Below are 17,958 nucleotides of genomic sequence, written 5' to 3' on the forward strand. Positions count from 1 at the left end.
AGTGTAAATAAGATACATACTTATTGAGTACATATACAAGTAATGCATACGCGTATACATACATGCATATACACCCTCCCGACGTTTGGAGTTTATGATCAGTGGTCAAGTGATCAGTACATATCAGTATATATTTCACAATGAAATGAAAACGCGTGACTTTTATACAGCTTCTAAAGTATAAATTCGTTTAAAAAATTATTTTTCGTTTAAATTATTAGTGGCGAGAAAAATTAGTAGCAAAACAAATATCAACAGAAACGAGGTAATAAGAATTTATAGTATTAGACAAAATTATTGAAAATAATATTTTAAAAAATATTTAAGGTTAATTTTTTTTGTCTCATTCTACATTACTATTCTAAATATTTAGAACTTTTTAAACAGTAGTAATAGTAATCACAATAATCTAATAGTGGAATGAATCAAATTTTATAATAATTATGTTCCACCTATAGTCGCACTTTACACAATACATATTCAAATACAATGTGTTTCCGCGTCTTATGTAATAGAATTTTATTTAAAAAATGCGGAGATGAAAACCTTTTTACATCCTGTCAATGTTTTTAATTATATGTATGTCATAAGTTTAATGATATTTTGTTTGTTTTATTGATACATTTCGTTATACTAACTTACATATTGAAAATGTTTGTATGTTACAGAAAAAAGTTAGTAAATTAATAAACACAATTTTCTTTGAAATAAGGTTTAGACTTTTTTAAATTGCTAATAACATGAAAAAACATGATGCATTATTGGAAATACATCTAGAGAGACCTATCTATGAGCAGGAAACTTTAAATAAAGATTATCAATATGAGAAACCTCATATGTCTGGTATGTGAAAAAATAATACGTATTTCAAAATCTGTACGGAAAGTTACTTTATGAAATTGGTATTTGCAGTTATGGAAGATACACTGAATGCCCTGAGGTCTAAAAATTGGAAAAAATGTGTGACGTCTGCAATCCCATCCATAAATTGGTTGAGAGATTATCAATGGAAAGATACAATAACATCTGATATAATTTCTGGTTTGACTGTGGCAATTATGCATATTCCTCAGGGCATGGCTTATGCTCTTTTGGGAAATGTTCCACCTGTAATTGGAATATATATGGCATTCTTTCCTGTTCTAGTGTACTTCTTCTTTGGCACATCCAGACATGTGTCAATGGGTATGGAAAAAATATTTTTTACACTTTGGTAATAAAGTTCGACATAGAAAAGATTTTGATTCTGTTACAAAAAATACAAACATACATTTAGTAAAATACTACTTCTATTACAGAAGAATTACACATAGTTCCTTTTAATAAGAACTTATTAGTCAAGCTAAAACAATGAAACATTATTGACACTCATCAGGAACATTCGCTGTGGTATCCTTGATGACTGGGAAAACTGTGATGACTTACTCTAAACCACATGATACTATAAGTGGGAATAATACAGAATTAATGTCCATTCCTCCTGGAGAACTATCATATGCTTTTACACCTATGCAGGTAGCAACGGCTGTTACATTGATGGTTGGCATATATCAGGTAATGTTTCATAAATTTTGTGATATGTTCTATAAAAATTACTGATCGCATTCTATTTTATTTTTAGATCATAATGTACATATTTCATTTGGGTATCATAAGCACATTGCTTAGTGAACCTCTAGTAAATAGTTTTACATCTGGTGCAGCTGTTTACGTTTTTGTATCCCAAATTAAAGATTTACTAGGTATAAAAATTCCAAAACAAAAAGGATACTTCAAACTCATTTTTGTAAATATGTAACATTAAAATGAATGAAGTTAGAATGGGCTATTTTAATGATCATAAATTAATTAAAAAATTAATTTCAGACGTTGATAAGTATATTTAGTGAAATAAAAAACACAAATCCAAGTGCTTTGATTATGTCATTAATAACGATTATTATTCTTGTATGTAACAATGAATTGTTAAAGGTAATTATAATTTATATGTACAAGTATTACTATAATTTTTTTATTATAAAAATATACAAATAATTATAACTTTTAATATTATTTTAATGTTAGCCATGGGCAAGTAAAAAATGTAGCATTCCAATACCGATTGAATTGATTGCAGTTGTAAGTGGAACTTTAATTTCAAAATATTTTCGTTTGACTGAAAAGTATAATATTCAAGATGTTGGTGATATTCCAATAGGGTATGTAATTATTTTATTTCATATTTTTATATAAAGTTTATTAATCTAAAATAAATGTAAACATTCTTGTTATATAAATTTGAATGTGTAACAGACTTCCAGCCCCTGAAATACCAACAGTTAAATTACTACATCTTGTAGCTATAGATAGTATTGCTATAACTATGGTGTCTTACACTATTACCATATCGATGGCTTTAATTTTTGCACGTAAACTTAATTACAAAATTAATTCAAATCAAGAACTCCTTGCTATGGTAAGGTATTACTTTTATTTTCTATGTTTAAGTACTTCAATTGTTTACTATCTTCAATTTGAAACTATTGTTATAGGGCTTAAGTAATGTATTTGGATCATTTTTCTCTTGTATGCCAGTTTCAGCATCTTTAAGTAGATCTTTAATTCAAGAAACTGTTGGTGGTCGAACACAAATAGCTAGCATTGTATCTTGTTTGATATTATTATTTATTCTTTTATGGATTGGTCCATTTTTTGAATCTTTACCAAGATGTGTTCTAGCAGCGATTATTGTTGTAAGTATAAGAATAATTTTGTAAACTATTTTATGAATCATTTCAAGTTTAACATTTTATAAACTTCTTCCATTCTATAGGTGGCTTTGAAAGGAATGTTTCAGCAAGCTGCTCAGTTGTTAAAATTCTGGAAATTGAATAAGTGTGATGCAATGATCTGGATTGCTACATTTGTTATGGTTGTAATAGTAAATATTGATATTGGTTTACTTTTTGGGATTATGATGTCGCTTGGAATTATTTTATTGCAAAGTATTAGGCCATATACTTGTTTACTGGGGCATATACCAAATACAGATTTATATTTAGATATAAGTCGATATAAAGCAGTATGTATTATTCATAACTAATTTTATAGTCTATATAAATATTGTAATCTTTATTAATTGTTCATATTATTTTCAGGCTATAGAAATTCCCAAACTGAAAATTTTTCAATACTGTGGTACTTTAAATTTTGCAAACTGTAATTATTTTAAATCAGAATTGTACAGAATAGTTAGAGTGAATCCACAGAAAGTCAGAGAACATAGACAAAAATTAAGAGAAAATGGGATTTACATAGATACACAAGATTTAGAGGACAAACAGGAATTACGTTGTGTAATCATGGATATGAGCGCCTTAAGTTATATTGACTCGAGTGGTGTATTCACTTTGCATTCGGTTATACAAGAATTCGATCAAATCGATGTACAATTTTATCTTGTGAATTGTACGAGTCCTATTTTTGAAACCATAAAAAAATGTGACTTATATTTGCACGGTAAACTTACATTTAAGATTTTTGCGACGATACAAGATGCTAAACTGTACTTTGAAAAAGAACATTACTCAAGATAGTATATGTTCATTACTGTACTTATTTTATCTATGTTGCGAATGTTTATATAAATATATTTGTTTTCCTTGTTTATGTGATGTCGCTATTAATTTAATGGTACTTAGAAATAGTATTAGAACAAATTTTAAATACACAGCGAAATGTACAATAAAAATTTTCATATTTGCAAACAGTTGGAATATAATTATATAGAATGTGTTATATATAATAAATATGTTATTTAGTTATATGTTCAAGAAAGTACAAATGTGTAGTACAGAATCGATACTTGTATTTCTTAAAATGTGTACTTTATTGGTTTCATTCAGTTGTACGAGGTGCTACTCAAATGTATGATATATACATGAACATGACAATAAGAGATTTCAAATGAATTCTACTTTTCATAATCTAGATAATCAGTTGTGTACAAATAAAACAATTTTTAACGAATTTCCCAAGTTTATAATTCTAATATGATATAAAACATTTATATTACGTACAGTAGAATAATTCTGGAGATGTAAAAAAAGAAACTTAGTTTATAATCACCTAGTGCCCGCTTGTACTCCATGTATGCATGGAGTACATTTCAAAGACTTCAATAAATTAAACCGTAAATCAATAATTATTTTATCTTATTATAGTTCAGGTATATGATAAGAAATGAATCAAAGTCATCAATTAATCGAGCAATCACAGAGCTTTTATTTACAGTGATTACTCTATGTACAAAGTAACAGTCGTTAGTTACATTAGGTAACTCACTGTCACTATCGAATTTTTTTTCTTAAATGTGCTACTTCCTTTACGATCAAACTGATGGTAAAGCAATACAGTTCACGGATGTAGCACATTAATACTTCTAATATTAAGGCAGTGGGTCCTGCACTGTTTGTATTACAGAATAAATACTCAAAATTGTATGGCAAAACATTGTTCGACAATGTATTGTGAGGAAATTATGTAATTTAGCTATGCCTGTTTTTCTCTCTAACTGTAATTGCTTCTCAATTCGATTAAAAATATCGATGGTACACGACAATTAAGCAAGTCCGTATTTCTTCTTAAGAGATTCTGGCATCTCTGGAGGTGGTGGACGCGGCATACGGAGCCATACCTTCACAGCATCATAGATAAACCATTGTGCTGCTGTCAATGTACCGATCATGACAATCCTAGGACCAAGACCCTTCCATACACCAGCAAAACCAAGTTTTCTCAGAACCTCACCTGCTGTTGATCCTTTTTCTTGATTTAATTTTGATACAACCTGTATTAACAAAATTCGTAACAGCAATATATTAATGTACTGAATCAAAAGTTAAATTGTAGTCGGTATAAGAAATGTACTTACAGAATCAGCAGGATGAGATACAATTGCACAGAATACACCAGCGATATAACCAGCTGCGAAGGTGACAACCAACTGCTCACCTTTTGAGCATTCTAATCTTGGTTTGGGAACTACATATTTGTACAAAAGTTCGACAGTACGCTCGAAACAAGCAAACTTCATCATTGTGTATGGAATTTGACGAAGCCACAAAGGTACCAGCCCTTTGTAGAAGCCACCAAGACCTTCTTCAGCAAACATCTTGGGAAAGGCTTCTCTCAAAGTATTTGCATATCCAGGCATGGTTTGAATCCTAACCTGGGTAAATAGATGGTATGTGTTATATATTAAAAATCATGTATTTTATAATCTATTTGACAGTATCTAAATTAATAGTTATTTGAGAAAACTTACAATATGTATGATATTGGACATGACGAGGCAAAGATGAGGATCAGGATTAGGAACAATGTGAAGGAACAAAAGAACAATTCTGTCTTGTTTTGGATCTAGGAGTTGTCACAGGAATGCACAGACAATACAAGAATAGTACTTGTTAAGCTTTTTAAATTGCAACAGGGACAGTATCGATCTAACTGTTCTCTCTTTTCAAAAACATTAAGAAAGTTATTTGTATGCATAAGTGACAGAAAATAATTAATAATTACTTTAGCAGCTTCAAGGGGAGCTAGACCAATGTCAGCAAAGAATTCTGCTGATGCTGAAGAAACTAGATATAAACTTGTCCTGTATTCATAAGACAGTTCCTCTCCAGCAATGGCTGAATAATATACTTTGAAGACTTCATAAAGACCAAATTTGAACATTCCTTGAGTAGAATAACCAAAAAATGTTGGAGCCCATCCTTTTACCAAACCACGGGTACCATCTTCAGCCAATGTCACCTAATTGAAAAAATATAAAAATATTGTTTGTTATATATGTATAATAATTATATAAAATTGTTATTAAAAATAATTTATTACTTACCCTGAATCCATTGAAGACTGATTTATATTTTTCAGGGTTTACCTGAATTCGGCATTTAACCAAATCCAAAGGTGTAACCATGGTATGAGTGATACCACATGACAAAATACCACCCAAACCACATAGCATAAAGTATTTGTTTGATCCAAACTCACAGCTATCTATATATAAGAAAACAAATATGCATCATATTATAAATTCTTAGCTGCAATTGTTAAAAAATTACATAGAATATGATTTCACGTTGGGTGTGATACATATAATTTGGACAAAAGAACTAATCGATAAAAAGGACTACCATCGATCAGCTGTTCCTTTGAAGCAACGTGCGGTATTCAAATTTGGCAAAGTATCAAAATTGGCACGAATGACCGTACCACCTTACTGTTATCCAATAATAAACCATCCAAGTACACGAGGATATTTTTAATTGGTTTCTCGGTCGCGGCCACTGTACCAATACGCTATTATTTTTAATCGAATGTCAACCAAGGCTGCGAGGACGACATTGAAACGCGATTTTCGACAAAATGGCTGCCCTTATGCAACCCTTCGTTAGTAGGAAGATACCGAATGTCAGAAATTTGATCGTTGAGTTATATAAAGACAATGTCGCAATCTGTATCGTTCACTTATAAAACAAATTTCATCAATTATTAAAAAACATATTTTCGAGGAATCACAAAATATCTACAAAACTTGTGAACGAAAATTTATTAATGTACAATACTTCACTCGCCATGCGGTGAGATTTATATTCGTTACATAATTTTAATGCACCAAAGTGATATTTCAATATATCTCTTACATTTTTTAATACGAATGTTTATGATTGTTTAAATCCATTAATTGACTGAAAAGTCAAATTTTTAACATTCCAAAAGGTGTATGTACAAATGATATTTTAGATTATGTAATAACATTCATGTGACTTAAACATTGCTTGAAACGATATTGATTTATCCTAACGATCGTTGCATTTGCTTTCGACAAGCAGGTGTCAACGAGAACAATTTTTTGTCATGCACACTTAATTCATTCATACTTGGCCCTGAATGAAACTCCGTTATATAAAATACGTTATGTGCAAATGATTTGCAAACTACTTACCGCCTGTATCAGCGGATGCCATCGCGATATTACGATTCTTAACTAACGGCTGTGAAATTTCGTTCTGCCCCTGACATTTAGCTGTCACGAAAAGGTTCGCTTTGGCTACGTCCAATATTGAGGGCCACATCTTATCTCTGTCACTTCACCTGTGCACACCACCAAAGAATCAGAATTTCTCTGCAATAATTATATTAGTTTAAATCATTAGCTACGAAACCTTCTAGGACTCGACTCTCGCCTCCGCGTTGTGGAAAAAGAGTGGCAGAGACTTCAATAACGAAATCCGTTTAGTGATACAACCCATTGATTAGAATTTTATAGATACGATACGTATTATGTATTCAAAATGTTGAGGCAACACCAATGGACTGCCACTAGATGGCTACAAATATGGCTAGTGCATTTTGCAATTTCACTAGTATGAAAAGACACTAAGCATACAAATACATTGTACACACAACAGTGTATGTACGCATTTGTTCATACTTCTCAATTTCCATTTGCACGTTTTCAATAGCGTAAAATGATTTCAACATTTATTAATGTTCAAATTCTTAGAAATGTTACAAACAAAGTTCCGATATTTCTGTGTCATAATAAAAGTATAAAGACACAGGTTTCGGTTCAAGAAGCAGCAGATATAACAAGTAATCCTGATTTGGTAATATTTCGTTGTATACTATGATAAAATATATATTTCATTCTGTCCTTTACGCAATAAGAGAATACTTTTTTGATCATTCAGTTGTTGCTCAAATAAATTACATTAATATTGTTTAATCTTTTTACAGCCAACACTTTCTGAAAATCCATTTAAAAAAGAGAGAACGTTATGCATTCTATGTAAACTGAAGATAGAACCAGATTATAAGAATGTACGTTTGTTGTCTCAATTTCAAAGCAGTTATACAGGTAGAATTTACGGAAAACATATAACCGGATTATGCGATTATAAACAAAAAAGGGTGGAAGAAGAAATTGGAAAAGCTCAACAAGCTGGCACGTTTAGTTTTTTAATATATCATTCATCAATAGTTTGTATATTTTATAAATATTTATTTATTCTTAATACTTTTTATTCTCCAGGATTAATGGGATTTATGACAAAAGATCCAAGATATGTGAACGATCCAAAACTATTTGATCACACCCAACCGATTAAACCACATCCCTATTAAATCTAAGATATATTATGGTAACAACTTTAATTCTTTTATAATATGACACTTTCTGTAACTTTTATGATATAAATATTTTCTGTTTAGTGAATTTATTGTAAAGTATATATATTATAGTACAAAGTACATATACCACTAAATATTTAATGGTGGTTCTTCAATGAAAGTATCATCATCGGGGGAAAAATGAACTAATTTATGGTCTATACCAAATGAAGATAAGATATCCATTATGCTCACTGGTTGCCCATTCATTTTCTCTAAATAATTTTGATAGTCTCTGAGAACTATTTGACAAACTCTGGTCCACTTATTTATAATATTTCGCAAATCTTCTGCATTGTTCTTAAAACAAACAAATTTTAGTTAATTAAAGAATAATATAAATACAATTTATGTATATTGTCATTTTTTTTACCTTCTTTTTATATAATAATGTTGTTTTTAAGTTACTAACAGATACTTGCTTCTCTTGTATCTTCTTTTTCAATAACTCTAAATCATTACGACATAATTTTGTACTTTGGTTAGTACTACTTTGAGTATGTTCTTCAGTTAATCGTAATTTTTTAGTAGGAGGTGTTTCAAAAAGCAATTTTTTTGATGTAGAAGATCTACTATTTTGTATTTATGAAATAAAAAAGAGTGTATATACCTAAAAGGATTTTTTAGGAATGCATTGCTTAGATTGTTTAATAATCATTACTTACAATGATGTCTGAGAGCTGTTTAACTCTGGAGTATTTGTAATATTTTCAGTATTTTTGTTTTTAGGTGTGCTAAATGGAGAACGAAATGGTTTATCTACATTTTTACTATTTCTGAATGGTTTGGTACTCATATTTCTAAAAATAATAAACAATTGATGAAAATAATGTATAATATAAAAACTTAATTTATGTAAAATAAATATAAGAATATGAAAAGAAACATTTCAATTTTATAAAATTTACAAACGTAGTCTAAATATTGTTTACTTTCTATAAGTGAAATATACTTACGTATTTCCATAAATTTAGAAATGTTTTGTATTGTATATCTATACACGGAGAGTTTCTGATACAATACATATATGTACTGCTATACTACAAGAATGTTTGCGTTTGTATTTTTGTGTACATACCTTTATGTTCTTTCATTCAAGTTATAGAACTCTAATGATAATTTAACAATTATTTAAATACGTTTGAAAAATATCAACATTTTAATTTCTGAACGTACCGAATTTGAGTGTACATAATTGTTTTATAGATATGTATATATATATTGTACATTTGCACACGCATATGTATCTATGAACCATATAATTAATCGTACAGATTTTAACATCAAGTTTCCAATCTATTAGAGTACGCATGTGGCAACTCGTTGTTGTACTTACATGTACCCTAACCTCTAAACAGTAGTGACGCCGATTAAGCGTAATTGTTACAGTAAACAAAAAGTATTATTGATAACTACCTAAATGTTATACTTTTGACTTAACTATTGTATTTATCATATATTATGTTATGTTTACATAATTATAGTCGTCTTACTAATTTGTCAATATTAGAACATTTTACTCTTAATCGTGGTAAAATATTTGTTGTGTTACATTATCTTTAATTTTTTAGTGGCAATGGATATTAGACCGAATAATACGATCTACATCAATAATTTAAATGAGAAAATAAAAAAGGATGAGCTCAAGAAATCCTTATACGCAATTTTTTCTCAATTTGGTCAAATATTAGATATTGTAGCCTTAAAAACATTAAAAATGCGTGGACAAGCATTTGTTATTTTTAAGGAAATTGCTAGTGCCACAAATGCATTGAGGTCAATGCAAGGATTCCCATTTTATGATAAACCAATGGTAATATTGGCTAAGTCATTTTTATAGATAGTAATATTATCTGTACAGTTATTATAACTATTCCTATTTTAGAGGATACAATATGCAAAAACCGACAGTGATATAATTGCAAAAATGAAAGGCACATATGCTGAACGACCTAAGAAACCAAAACGTATTGTACCTGCAGCTGACGAAGAAGCTAAACGTGCTAAAAAGCGAGCCAAAGAACAGGCTAAACATTCTCAACAAATTGGTTATCATGCTGGTGTACCACAACATCCAGGTTTAGTTAATACAGCTGTACCCGAACAACCACCAAATCAAATTCTGTTCCTCACAAATTTACCAGACGAAACTAGTGAAATGATGTTATCCATGTTGTTTAACCAATTTCCTGGGTTTAAAGAAGTACGCTTGGTACCAAACAGGCATGACATTGCATTTGTTGAGTTTGAAAACGAAGTTCAGTCAGGAGCTGCGAAAGATGCACTTCAAGGATTTAAAATTACACCTTCTCATGCAATGAAAATTTCTTTTGCAAAGAAATAAACTACATGATATCCTAGTTGATATGGAAATGTTATCAAGGAATGAACAAATGCGTGTGTGTGTTGTAACTGAAGTATTTAGAAATGTATGCAATGCGTAATTAATCAAGGATGAAGATTTAGAAGCATAAATCTGAAACATACCATATACATTCAAGAACATTACGTGTACAAAATTTTATGTAATGTATACATACAAGACTACACACTGTAAATAGGAATTAAAAGATATAACATTTTTCAGAAATACATCCGTCATGTGGGACTATTTTTTATTTAATTATAATATAATTAAATGTGAAAAGTACAAACATTTCTATAATAAAGTAATTACAATGACATAACTCATACAAGATATAAAAGGATATTGTTTCTAAATATGTTTATTCATTGTAGTGTATTAGTATTTCATGCAGTGAGAATATTTATAAAATCATTTTAAATGTATTTTATAAGCTGAAAAAAAATTCTTATAGTTGTAAGAATGTGTATACATATATACACATATATACGTGTATATGTACATGTATATATACACATTCTTACATGAAAGAGGAATTTATGTATATTACATGAAAGATAAAAGACTACTGATACTTTCACAAAAAGAAAACATTTAATTTCAACGACTTTTTGAAAAAGATATAATGTGTTCATAGTCGGTAATGTTTTACTAAAACCAGTTATTGTTACAAACATATTTCAGAACTAATACAATATGTATTTTCTTAAAAACTAAAGATCTTTTGTTATTGGTCCAGAAAATGTGTTATTCGGCCGAAGCAATAATACAAAATGAATTCAATATGTCCACCATAACAGTGGCGTCGAAAGCTTCTAGACAGCTACGCAGTTTTTATTTTGTTTTCGGAAGAGAAGAAATCAAAATAAAACTTAAATACTTTACTAAAATACAAATACATACAATATAAATAAAAAAATAAAATTTATTCATAGAATATAATTCTCTATTATCAAGTCTTCCCCTAAAAAAAATGTTCGGAAAAGTACGTCTTCCTTTTCAACGATATCGTAATATTTCCAACCGTTGTACATAATTTTTAAAAATACTTATCCATATTTGCGAGAAAAAATCCTAAAATTCTTAACATTTTTTAATTCTGCGTATATAAATGAAATTTTTTAAGTGCTAAATATCATTTGCTTTTCTGTTGGTAATAAATATAATCTGCTATTCTTTCTTTAAACGTGACAATTTAAAAAAACATCTGTTTCGTATGGAAAAAAAATATTGAATTCAATTAAGTTCGCTTGATCTTACCTCTTGAAAAAAGACTTCAAAATTCTGTATATAAAAATTAAAAAATATCTTTATAAAATATGTATTTCTACTCATGAATTTTAATTTTCTGCATCATACTTTGTATTGTACACATCTCAAAATTATCTCAGCTTTCCCTCTTTGGAACAGAGCTAAAAATGAAATCTTCCAGCAATATTTGCATACACTACTGCATGTGCTACGGTAGCTTCTTCTTCGTTAAATTACTAACCCCTGTGTTTAGGAATATCAATCCGTTATAAAAATCTTTTTCTTATTTTTCTCAATAAAAAAAATGTTCTAATATTTAGTAGTCATGAACAATACTAAATATTAACTGATAATCATTTTTTAACAAATATTTAATTTTCTGAGTAACATCATGACATTTTGGCGGGAATCAGTTGGCGCGTTGTATGGGGAGTGGGAGTGTTTCTGGGGGCAGTAGGCAAATCGGCGTACAGTGCATCGTCTCTGTTGGATGTTGGATCAGTCGCGTTTCGCGTCTCACATTCGCGCAGTGTATTGTATACGAGTCGTTGCTTACGGATCACCTACGAAGTACGGTTCGGATCGCAAAACGCGCGGGATAATACTAAAAGGACATTGAAAAGAAAGAGATCGAGTTGCTCGCATTCAGAGATAAATAGAGGATATTTTGATACATCGGAAAAGGCGTGAGGCCGGTTTTCTCACGTCACGACACGCACGCCGGCTCAACGGTTGCCTTTGTCTCCGTACACACGAGAAATTCGAGGTGAGCGTTTACCAACGTCTTTCTTCGCTGTAAATATTTTCTGTATTCATAGAACCTGTTCATCGATTCGAATGGTATATTGAACATATTTTAGGTGATATTTTCCATAATTTTTGGATAGAACTTTCGGCTTCAACAGACTATTACTTACAGAGATATTTATTCGTTTGCTTACTACATAGATGCCAAATGGGTCGCTGATGGACGCTAACCACAGCTCTGGCATTGCCATGATTTGTCGATTATGGCGTCTTTAACAGCTAACTGATGTTTTCACATTTGGCTTTAACAGCGTTATTCTCTCGCATAATTATTATCGTACAGAAATATTAGAAAAAATACTTATAAAATTATATGGTCGTACGCCTTTATTTGTGATTACTTTCCAAGAAATAGGGTTGATAGAGATATTGGTTAATATTTTTGAAAATGGCGGGCGCGGAAATTTCAGAAAACATTCTTATTTTTACGAATGATCCGAATAAATTATAAACAATATTCTACACGATTCTATTGTTTGATAACGAACAATTCTATTGTTTGCATATACGTTAAAATATAATTTCGTTGCTGAATGAAATTATTTTTGCATAATTATTATGGTTTGATTGACAATTAAATAACCGGCTCCATATATTGAACTATATTAAATACAGATACTTGCTAGGCGTGTAATCTGTTGCACATTATTGAACTGTATATTTTCGATAACTTTTTACAAATTTTCAAAGAACTAAAAATATTTTTTTACCTGTGTTGTCACATTATTATTGAGATATGGACTTAAATGATTTTACAAGTCAGTTGGAAGATCGATGACCACGCGATATTTTGGGAGTTTTTATTTACACGAATGAATTTTCTGTGTCTTAAAAATATATATAATCGTGTTGCTTTTATGTTCAGTTTATATAATTTTTTTCATTAATCATTTTGAAGATATCACATAGTTATTCTTAATATTGCGTTCTAAAAAAGAGTTTCCTTTTTGTACAGCGATAAAGAGTAATAAACATGTCAGATGAAAATTCATCTATGGTCGAGGAGCAAAAAAAGAAAAGGGGTAGGCCATCGAAAACAGATAAAAATGCTGTTAAGGAGCCAAAAAAGAGAGGGAGACCAGCATTAGACAAAAATAATGCAATGCGTGCAGCAAAATCTGATAATGAGGACGATGCATCTCCTACTCCCGTTAAAAAGGCTAGAGGACGACCAAAGGGTTCTCACAAAAAGAAGGTATGCACTAATACATATTTTTTCATTACTAATTATTTTTGCTATTGATTTAATATCGTAAAATATTCTGTAAATTTTAGCAGGGATCACCAAAAGTCCCCTCAGGAAGAGGTCGTGGAAGGCCGAAAAAGAAAGAGGAAAAACCAGAAAGTACTGGTGAAGAAGAAGACGAACAAGAAGAAGAGGAAGAAGAAGAAGAGGAAAATTGAATATAAAATAACAATTTCAGTGTATCAGTCTTATTCTTTGAATGTTTTTCAAGAAACTGATAAATTTAAAGTTTTTATGTTTGCTTTTTTACATCATAATCTGCAAAATGGAATAGTAAGAAAAATAGTTTAATTTATGGCAATTAGATTTTTGGAAAATGAAAAAACTGCACATAAAACTTGCGTTAAGAATATGTTTAAGCTTTCTTTTTTTTTTAATATTTGAATTTGTCCATCTTATTATCATATTTTAAGCATTAAAACGTAAAAAGAGCTCGAGCCTTTTGAATCTCATAAACTAACTTATAATTAGTGAAAAAATAAATTGTTTATATTACATGACAAAATATTTATGTCTTTATTCGTGTATTATAATTTTTAAAACTAAAATTTTTTGACAGTCATAATATTGTAAGAATTGAAACAGAGTGAAACATTTCGGGTATATCGTAGACAAAAATTCAATTAAACTTGAGCATAAGAACATTAACATTGTTCTTGAGGCAAGCATACGTGTGAATGTCAAATTTGTATTGAAGTAAATAAACTTGTAGAGTGACTCTCTTAACTCCTGTATTATATACATGTATTTTGTTTTTCACTACATACTTCATATGTTAGATGGAACTATTATAACTGCGATTTTTGTAACTAGATTACAGCTTCAAAAAGATAATCTTAAGTATTTTACTTAAATCTTAAAAAGTATGACTAAAGTTTTACTTGTTTATACTACATAATCTGTTTACTCTAAACAATAAATAATCCTTCATAATTAAAAGTTGTATTGATTTTACTCCAAAATAATTTGACTTTATCACAAAAGAAAATTATTTAGAAAAAACTACTTGAAGGAGTACTTATTGCCTTACTATGTATCTAATTGTGTTGATTTTTTTTCAAATCTTTAATATTTAACTCGTCTAAAATATCTTGCTCTATTGCAATACGATGATCCAAGATTTGTTATGGTAATCTATTATCATAGGAAAGGATATGAAAAAAAATATACATAAATAATGTTTTAGTAAATAGCAAAAGTTTTACATTTATAAAAAAACTGTTATAAACAGCGTACAATGAGCACTAATAATAAAAAAGAGTTTCAGTCATTTTTTTTCTCTTCATATTTGTCTATTATGAAATCGTTTAGTTAAGTATAAATTCATTTTATGGTTGTCACATCACAAGACAAGAAGTAAATTATGCTACTGCATTATAACTTGATCGTTAAACGTGAATAGTCTAATATTCAAATGTGATCTGGAAAATCTTGCTGTGTATAAAATTTGTGAATTTCAATTTTTCTCTTGAATCCCAATACATATATATACACAACCTTTTCAGACATTAAGTAAATATATAAATCTAATAAATACTATAATTTTTAATCTATGTCAAATTGTAGAGAGTACAAAGATTTTAAATGGCTATTTTTGTATTCATCAATGATTTCCAAAGAGTTCAGCATTTTCTTCTGTGTCCATAGACTGGTATCCTTGCTGTAAAATATATTGTTTCTACTAATAGTATACTAACATGATGTAATGGAGAAGTAATATCTATTACACATACACGTCGTTGATGATTACTGTAACACTCTTCTAATAATTCAGTTTCCCAATCATCTTCTTCTTCTTCACCAGGATCAAAACTATACATTGGCATAAGTCTGTGCCTTAAGCGCTCTAATTTTCTCTTTCTCGATATAATTATCACCTTTAAAAGTGTGCTATGTTATTAAAAGTATATACTGCGCTAAATGTTATGAAAGTGTAAAGAAAAGATTTCACTAACAAAAAACTTAATCTTTCCTCAAAGAAAAAATATTGTGGATTAACATAACTTTAAAAATGTAATACAAACTGACCAACAAACACAGACTATACTACGAAACTGTTAAAATACCTAATGTAGAAATATTTATCCAAGTATTATAATTTGATTGTTACTTTTATTTTATGCTTTTTGTTTCTGTAAATGAAAGTCAGAGAAAGATTATGATTTAAGTACAAAAGTGATATCGCTACCCATACCACAGCTGATAATACAATAACAAAGACCACTACACCCAGTGGTACGAAAATGTATTCTATTCCTTCTGGTGGGCCGAATTCATCAAATGCTTCTGTTGTCGTGGGCACATATATACTGGGGCTTGAAGTTTCCAAAGAAGCTATAGTGTTATTAGGCAACGATGTTGTAGCTTTAGAAATATCCCATAGTTGTTGATTATTGCCATTTTCCTCAGTAGAATACAAGTATGATTCAGATGATTCATCAGAAACATTATTCTCCATAGTGGTGGTATAATTCCTGACGCCATCAAGTAGCATCATGGACGTTACAGTGCTTGTGATGCTTGATATATTCATGTCGTTCATCGTTAGTAATTAGATAACTATATTTAGTTATACAAAAAAAGATGTATTTAGAGATATTTAAAAAAAAGTTGACTGATAATCTATGTTATTTATGTTATAAAAATTGAATCTTTGGAACTTATACAATGAGACTTTCTTGTGACTTGTTTACCTTGATCTACCAAAATCAGTGAACATAATATGCAAAAGGCGTTAAATGTTCTCTTAACGATGCATTAATGGATTATCATGTGAAACACTATTTCTTATTCTGTGCTCGGATTATACATAGGTAATATGCTATACGTATTAGTTTATCACATATCTAGAATTGTAAAAGAGAAATCGAACGCGATGGAAAACACGTTTGCTGGATTGGGTACGTAAACGAACAGATAACTATTCGCATCTTGATAAATTTCCATGCTACACTATCAATGGGAAAATACGATAAGAATTTCACATCGTCGGGAATACATCGTGACTTTATTTCTGTGTTTCTTTCCAAGACCTTCTTCGATTTTCGTTTATCCAATTAACGATTCTATCGGTTGCTTACATTACAGCAAACTGCCAAATATGTATTTGATAAATGAATTTACATGTTCTCGGCTCTTGATCTATGTATGAATCAACGAAACGAATTGTATTCCATTGCTTAAACATTACGTGTAATAAATCATAGTTCGTTTCGAGAAATAATGTTCATTCTTCTCACAAATGAAATGCAGATTATGCTCTCTCGTCCAGATTAACATTTCATTTCTTTAACATCGCATTGCAGTTCTCCATGGACGTACTCAACGCGAAATGCAGGTAATGACTATCGATCCGTTCCTTAACCGAACCAGACTATCTATCGATGCTTATCGAGATATTTTTTTCATTGTATCGATTTTAACATCTTTCGTCGTTATCGCGATATTAATGAAGGCAAAATGATTTAAAATCATTCAAAAATTATTCAATTATATAAATGGTTTTCACATATTATATATTGTACTATGCAATTGCCTTATGCGATTGGTCAACTATCAAGTATATGCATGCATAATAATAAATTATGATACACAAATTATGTAATGTTCAAATTCAAAAAAATAATTTGTAAAAAATACATAACTTAAAATTATACAATTTCGAAAAAAGGACTTCGAATGATTATGAATTATTTAATATTTTTAAATTCTCTTTTAGATATTTGAAAGCTCCATTTCTTATTAGAAAATGATAAATCTAAATTATTATACTTCCTACATAATAGATATTTAAATAATTGATCTACTACCTATGATTGTAATCAATATTTCGACATTCATTTTAAATTATTTTAGTGGAGCCATTTTTTAATAATATGTACAAACTGATATACATTTGTACAAATATTTGGCATGAATGTTCTTCATATAAGAAGTATAGACAGCCATTAGAAATATTTTTTAAATTTAATTATGTACGAAGAAAAAATGAAAATTATTATAGTTTTTCAATGGTGATAAAGAAAAAGAGTCAGTAACATACAAATTTTAATATTTAATACAAGACTTTAAT

General features: G+C 29.5%; 7 protein-coding genes across 18 annotated transcripts; 4 read left to right on the forward strand and 3 right to left on the reverse strand.

Moving 5' to 3' along the window:
• The first annotated feature begins 51 nt into the window (after window positions 1–51).
• Window positions 52–4,008, forward strand: LOC117219561 (prestin). 3 transcript variants are annotated; one of them, XM_033468767.2, is made up of 11 exons: window positions 52–265; window positions 669–843; window positions 913–1,185; window positions 1,376–1,554; window positions 1,622–1,786; window positions 1,867–1,971; window positions 2,065–2,198; window positions 2,293–2,455; window positions 2,532–2,732; window positions 2,813–3,061; window positions 3,138–4,008. In XM_033468767.2, exons 2-11 carry the CDS (start codon window positions 741–743, stop codon window positions 3,573–3,575), a joined length of 2,010 nt encoding a protein of 669 aa, XP_033324658.1. In that variant the 5' UTR covers window positions 52–265; window positions 669–740; the 3' UTR covers window positions 3,576–4,008. The 3 variants fall into 3 exon arrangements, with proteins under 3 accessions (XP_033324658.1, XP_033324659.1, XP_033324660.1); XM_033468768.2 differs by lacking the exons at window positions 52–265; window positions 669–843 and having other exon boundaries at window positions 1,048–1,185; window positions 1,299–1,554; XM_033468769.2 differs by lacking the exons at window positions 52–265; window positions 669–843 and having other exon boundaries at window positions 1,074–1,213; window positions 1,299–1,554.
• Window positions 4,009–4,239: 231 nt separating this feature from the next.
• On the reverse strand, window positions 4,240–7,353 carry Mpcp1 (Mitochondrial phosphate carrier protein 1). Its single transcript, XM_033468770.2, has 6 exons — window positions 7,212–7,353; window positions 6,992–7,140; window positions 5,882–6,042; window positions 5,560–5,796; window positions 4,913–5,209; window positions 4,240–4,828 (listed from the first exon to the last, which is right to left on the reverse strand). Exons 2-6 carry the CDS (start codon window positions 7,119–7,121, stop codon window positions 4,601–4,603), a joined length of 1,053 nt encoding a protein of 350 aa, XP_033324661.1. The 5' UTR covers window positions 7,122–7,140; window positions 7,212–7,353; the 3' UTR covers window positions 4,240–4,600.
• A 79-nt stretch (window positions 7,354–7,432) lies between these two features.
• On the forward strand, window positions 7,433–9,102 carry mRpS18C (mitochondrial ribosomal protein S18C). 2 transcript variants are annotated; one of them, XM_076526494.1, is made up of 4 exons: window positions 7,433–7,655; window positions 7,786–7,993; window positions 8,081–8,189; window positions 8,947–9,102. In XM_076526494.1, the coding sequence occupies exons 1-3, from the start codon at window positions 7,518–7,520 to the stop codon at window positions 8,170–8,172; spliced, it is 438 nt and encodes a 145-aa protein (XP_076382609.1). In that variant the 5' UTR covers window positions 7,433–7,517; the 3' UTR covers window positions 8,173–8,189; window positions 8,947–9,102. The 2 variants fall into 2 exon arrangements, with proteins under 2 accessions (XP_076382609.1, XP_033324663.1); XM_033468772.2 differs by lacking the exon at window positions 8,947–9,102 and adding an exon at window positions 8,260–8,564 and having other exon boundaries at window positions 7,434–7,655.
• On the reverse strand, window positions 8,248–9,429 carry LOC117219563 (swi5-dependent recombination DNA repair protein 1 homolog). 3 transcript variants are annotated; one of them, XM_076526492.1, is made up of 4 exons: window positions 9,296–9,429; window positions 8,883–9,017; window positions 8,591–8,789; window positions 8,248–8,517 (listed from the first exon to the last, which is right to left on the reverse strand). In XM_076526492.1, the coding sequence occupies exons 2-4, from the start codon at window positions 9,011–9,013 to the stop codon at window positions 8,308–8,310; spliced, it is 540 nt and encodes a 179-aa protein (XP_076382607.1). In that variant the 5' UTR covers window positions 9,014–9,017; window positions 9,296–9,429; the 3' UTR covers window positions 8,248–8,307. The 3 variants fall into 3 exon arrangements, with proteins under 3 accessions (XP_076382607.1, XP_076382608.1, XP_076382606.1); XM_076526493.1 differs by having other exon boundaries at window positions 8,591–8,786; window positions 9,174–9,309; XM_076526491.1 differs by having other exon boundaries at window positions 9,174–9,309.
• Window positions 9,430–9,495: 66 nt separating this feature from the next.
• Window positions 9,496–10,809, forward strand: snf (U1 small nuclear ribonucleoprotein A snf). The gene is made up of 3 exons (XM_033468774.2): window positions 9,496–9,616; window positions 9,789–10,030; window positions 10,103–10,809. Coding segments are annotated over exons 1-3 (702 nt in total). The 5' UTR covers window positions 9,496–9,615; the 3' UTR covers window positions 10,562–10,809.
• Window positions 10,810–12,295: 1,486 nt separating this feature from the next.
• D1 (D1 chromosomal protein) lies at window positions 12,296–14,612 on the forward strand. 2 transcript variants are annotated; one of them, XM_033468781.2, is made up of 3 exons: window positions 12,296–12,599; window positions 13,596–13,835; window positions 13,919–14,612. In XM_033468781.2, the coding sequence occupies exons 2-3, from the start codon at window positions 13,614–13,616 to the stop codon at window positions 14,042–14,044; spliced, it is 348 nt and encodes a 115-aa protein (XP_033324672.1). In that variant the 5' UTR covers window positions 12,296–12,599; window positions 13,596–13,613; the 3' UTR covers window positions 14,045–14,612. The 2 variants fall into 2 exon arrangements, with proteins under 2 accessions (XP_033324672.1, XP_033324671.1); XM_033468780.2 differs by having other exon boundaries at window positions 12,298–12,599; window positions 13,916–14,612.
• LOC117219567 (uncharacterized) lies at window positions 14,601–17,316 on the reverse strand. 6 transcript variants are annotated; one of them, XM_033468778.2, is made up of 4 exons: window positions 17,126–17,311; window positions 16,075–16,445; window positions 15,620–15,763; window positions 14,601–15,546 (listed from the first exon to the last, which is right to left on the reverse strand). In XM_033468778.2, the coding sequence occupies exons 2-4, from the start codon at window positions 16,426–16,428 to the stop codon at window positions 15,490–15,492; spliced, it is 555 nt and encodes a 184-aa protein (XP_033324669.2). In that variant the 5' UTR covers window positions 16,429–16,445; window positions 17,126–17,311; the 3' UTR covers window positions 14,601–15,489. The 6 variants fall into 6 exon arrangements, with proteins under 6 accessions (XP_033324669.2, XP_033324668.2, XP_033324667.2 ...); XM_033468777.2 differs by having other exon boundaries at window positions 17,010–17,310; XM_033468776.2 differs by having other exon boundaries at window positions 16,580–17,305.
• Between the last annotated feature and the right edge of the window lie 642 nt (window positions 17,317–17,958).

Source organism: Megalopta genalis, chromosome 15, assembly GCF_051020955.1.
Source record: "Megalopta genalis isolate 19385.01 chromosome 15, iyMegGena1_principal, whole genome shotgun sequence".
Classification (NCBI taxonomy): domain Eukaryota; kingdom Metazoa; phylum Arthropoda; class Insecta; order Hymenoptera; family Halictidae; genus Megalopta; species Megalopta genalis.